The sequence below is a fragment of the Trypanosoma cruzi genome, genomic scaffold, assembly GCF_000209065.1.
Source record: "Trypanosoma cruzi strain CL Brener 1047053517025 genomic scaffold, whole genome shotgun sequence".
NCBI lineage: Eukaryota > Euglenozoa > Kinetoplastea > Trypanosomatida > Trypanosomatidae > Trypanosoma > Trypanosoma cruzi.
This window is the reverse complement of record NW_001849278.1, coordinates 52,319-56,107: the sequence shown is the minus strand read 5'-3', so window position 1 is coordinate 56,107 and position 3,789 is coordinate 52,319. Positions and strand designations below refer to the sequence as shown.

Sequence of the window (3,789 nt, the reverse complement as noted above, 5' to 3'; positions counted from 1 at the left end):
GCAAGCACAAAAACAGTGACACACACACACACACAACTCTTTATACCTCTTATTCAAGACGCGCGGAAAACACAACGCCTGCATATCCCTTACAAACACACACTCACACACACAAAGTTATTATGATTTTACCAAAAAGGATCTCCTCCTTTTTCTTCCTCTCCGCTACTCACAGCCACTTCCCGATCCCCGCCATAATCCCGGCGCCTGCCCACAGTGCCACAAACATCGCAAGGCGTTTCCAGCCACGATGCGCCGCACCCACACCCGCGTGCTTCCGCAGGTCCGTTGGAAAGTCGCTCAGCATGAGAACAAAGGCAAGGTACAGCAGGATGCCGCCACACACAGCATCAAAGATCGCCTGCATGATGATGAACGTCACTCCAGTTAGCGATATCTTCGACCCCACGACAGCTCCCACACCGACCGCGGTGCCCAATGGGGCAGAGATGGAGAAGATCAGCGCAAGCAGCAACTCCAGTGAAATGCGCATGGACGCGTCCGCCAGCCGCGAGCCCAGCGCAAGACCCTCGAACATCTGATGAAATACCAGAGCCACAAGGAGCGCCTTCGTCTCCGCGTCGCTCGTGATGCCAACCGTCAGTCCAATGAACACACTGTGCAGCGTCACACCGAATTCCATGAACAGGGCCGAGAGAAGCCGATGTGCCCTCCCGCCTTCCACGGAAGCGAGCGCGTGGCTGTGATGGTGCTGGTAGATATCACCGCTGGGCGCACCGTCAGCACGCTCCTCATCCCCGTTCGCGTCCCCCTTTTCCCCGTTCCCCCCGGAAGGAGAGGACGGAGACTCGTCGCTCGCAAACATCGCCACCAACTGCGTCTCAAGCGCGTGCATCACTATGGCTGCAATCATCGCAAAAAGAAACGCGTACGCGTCGTATGACTCCTTCCACGAGTCCGGAACGCAGTCTTCCTCAAGCAACTCAGCAGCGGGGTGGATCATGTGGATCGTTGACACGGCCAGCACCACGCCAGTCGCCGCGCACTTGCCGAGAACAAACAAGAATGGGTTCATCCGCAGACACGGCACATGCTTCCCGGCAAGTGGGATAACCGTCCCCAGAAACGACGACAAAAGCACGACGAAGATGGCCACCACATGCAGCCCCACCGTGTACGGTCCATTGGAGCCACCACAGTCTCCATGGCTGTGCTCATCCTTATCTCCGTCGTGGCTGTCATCGCAGTGCTGCGTGGCCATCTTCCCCCTCAGCAACTCGTACTGGGAGAGGAGCGCATCGCACGTCTCGTTTTCGCTCATTCTGCTGGTAGGATTTTAAAAAAACTGTAATTTGTGGCGATGATGTGGGGGGAAAAGAAGAACTTTATGGTACAGGTTGAGTATTGGATAAAGTCTGCAGTAATGCGTGGTGAAAAATGTGCTTCGTTCTTTTGTTTAGCTTTATTTACTGCTTCTTTTTTCATCCACTTTTTTCTTTGCTTCAAGTTTAACTTGCGGAAGTATTATAGGACACAGCAACGCTGTGCAGAATAGTTTAGCTTATTAGAGATTCTCGTTTTTTTTTTTGTTTTTTTGTTTGTTTGTTTAGGTTTGACATCATGGCGTGGTGTTTTCCTCTTTTCTGTTATTTTATGCCACTCATTTCTTTGCGGCCACGTTTTTTGTTAATTCCCCCATTGGGTTTAAAGAAGTTCTCCATCATTTTGCCCGCTAAAAGCAGGGCATAACATTTAATTTTTCTCTTTTTTTTTTTTTTTTTTCGTGAGGATGTATCTGAAAGCCAAAAGCTGCGTGTTCAGGTTTCCTGCTTGCATGCTGGGGTTAGAGACATCTACCATTTATTATTCCCGGATCTCCTGTTGAGGAGAGTGAAGGACGCACAAACAAAACACACACACACACACAAATAAACACACACACAGAGAGAGAGACGAGGTGCTGGCAACACAAAAATCACCTTCTTGTCTCCCCTGCACAACTCTCCTTTCTTTTTGTTTTTGTCGTTTTTCCTCTGTCCCACCCGTCCATACTGTTAACTGTTGTGCGTTCCCACAACTCCCTTGAAGCGATTGCCGCGTCAGAGTAAATTCCTGCGGTTGGTTGCGGCTTAGGCGCACCCATACCCGCCATTCCCATTTCCAACTTCCTTAAATCCCGCTCGTTTTGCTTTGCGTTTGTGACATAAACAATCCATTCCATTTCCATGCAAATTATTATGTATGCATTGTTGTTGTTGTTGTTGTTGTTGCTGTTTTATCGTTTACTGATGGAGTGCAGCTTCCGCTTTAGCTTCACCGTTTTTACCCGATGCTTTGGCCTGTTGTTTGCGTGCCAGAGACCGCTGGGAAGAGCCGCTTGGGCTACGCCCACTTCCCAAGGAGCGTCATGACGGCTCCCCCTCCCCACAGTGCCACAAACATCGCAAGGCGCTTCCAGCCACGATGCGCCGCATTCACCCCGGCATATTGCCGCAGATCTGACATGAAATCGTTGAGAATAAGAGTGAAGCCAAGGTACAGCAGGATGCCGCCACATACCGAGTCGAGCACCGCCTGCGTGGTGACGAAACCCGTGCCCGTCATGGAGATGTCGGAAGTCTTCAGGGTGACAAGACCCGCAACGGTGCCCAATGGAACAGAGACGGCGTAAATAAATGTCATCAGCAACTCCAGTCTGAAGTTAATGGATGCTTCCGAGAGCCGTGAGCCCAGCGCCAGGCCCTCAAACAACTGGTGAAATGTCAGCGCCACAAGGAGCGACCGCGTCTGGGAATCATTTGCAACCCCCACCGAAAGGCCCAGGAACACGCTGTGCAAGGCCAAACCAAACTCCATGAATACGGCCGCAATGATACGTTTCGCGCTGTCTAGTCGAGCTGTGTAAATTCCCCCATGGTTGTGGCATCCTGCACCCGGCATTTCTTGCCCGGTTGTCGTCGTCTCCATTTCTGGCAATTGCGCTTGCTCTATTTGTGATGTAGCCTCGCTTGCGTTATTTTTTGCCCAACTCTCAAGCAATAAATCCATGAGCACATCCAAAGCATGCATCAGCATCGCCGCAATCATCGCAAACAAAAGTGAAAATGCATCAAACGATTGTTGTAAAGACTCCGGCACACAGTCCTTCATGAAGCCAAGAACGCCATGGTTCATCATGTGTACCATGGCAACGGCCATCACCACCCCCGAGGAGATGCACTTCCCAATAACGACTAAAAAGGGTTGCAGTTGAAGAAACGAAACGTATTTGCCTGCGAGCGGAAGCATCGTCCCAATAAGAGAAGCGACCAGAAGAACAAAAATTGCCACGATGTGGAGCGCAACAGAATATTCGCCCTTCGTTTCGGTACAGGCAAGCTCGGGGCGGGCGTACATTTGTGCGGTTGAAGCCTGTGACTGCTGAGACTCTGCCCCTGCCTGTTGCAGTACGCGGCTTGGGAGGTGCGCATCACTTGACTCAGCGTTGTTCATTGTGTCTTGGAGAAACGGAGCAAATGCCCCGAATAAAATAAATCTTTTTTTTCTTCCTTGCCTCTTCGGCGGCAGATGAAGAGAACAAAAGGGGGTTGCTGGAGAAAGCACCCTGAGGCCAGCAAAGGCAAATGCATGCTTGGATTGCACGGTCACAAAGGCATATTAACAACGGCAACACACACACACACAGAGAGAGAGAGACGGAAATAAGAATACAAATATGTAAATATATTTATTTATTTATATTTTTATATATAAATCAATCTTCAGACAGCATTAAACAATAACGAGAAAAGCACCATCACTCCTACAGGTGCCGCATTGCTCCCATTA

At 50.3% G+C, this 3,789-nt stretch overlaps 2 protein-coding genes across 2 annotated transcripts, besides 6 other annotated features; both read right to left on the bottom strand.

Moving 5' to 3' along the window:
- Positions 1 to 3,789: a sequence feature (heterozygous, non-Esmeraldo-like haplotype).
- On the bottom strand, positions 170 to 1,282 carry Tc00.1047053508701.20 (cation transporter, putative; the record flags this gene model as incomplete). Its single annotated transcript, XM_798038.1, has 1 exon — positions 170 to 1,282. One exon carries the CDS (start codon positions 1,280 to 1,282, stop codon positions 170 to 172), a length of 1,113 nt encoding a protein of 370 aa, XP_803131.1.
- Positions 1,538 to 1,569: a microsatellite.
- Positions 1,718 to 1,743: a microsatellite.
- Positions 1,872 to 1,904: a microsatellite.
- Positions 2,208 to 2,236: a microsatellite.
- Positions 2,344 to 3,453, bottom strand: Tc00.1047053508701.10 (ZIP Zn transporter, putative; the record flags this gene model as incomplete). The annotated part of the gene is made up of 1 exon (XM_798037.1): positions 2,344 to 3,453. One exon carries the CDS (start codon positions 3,451 to 3,453, stop codon positions 2,344 to 2,346), a length of 1,110 nt encoding a protein of 369 aa, XP_803130.1.
- Positions 3,669 to 3,716: a microsatellite.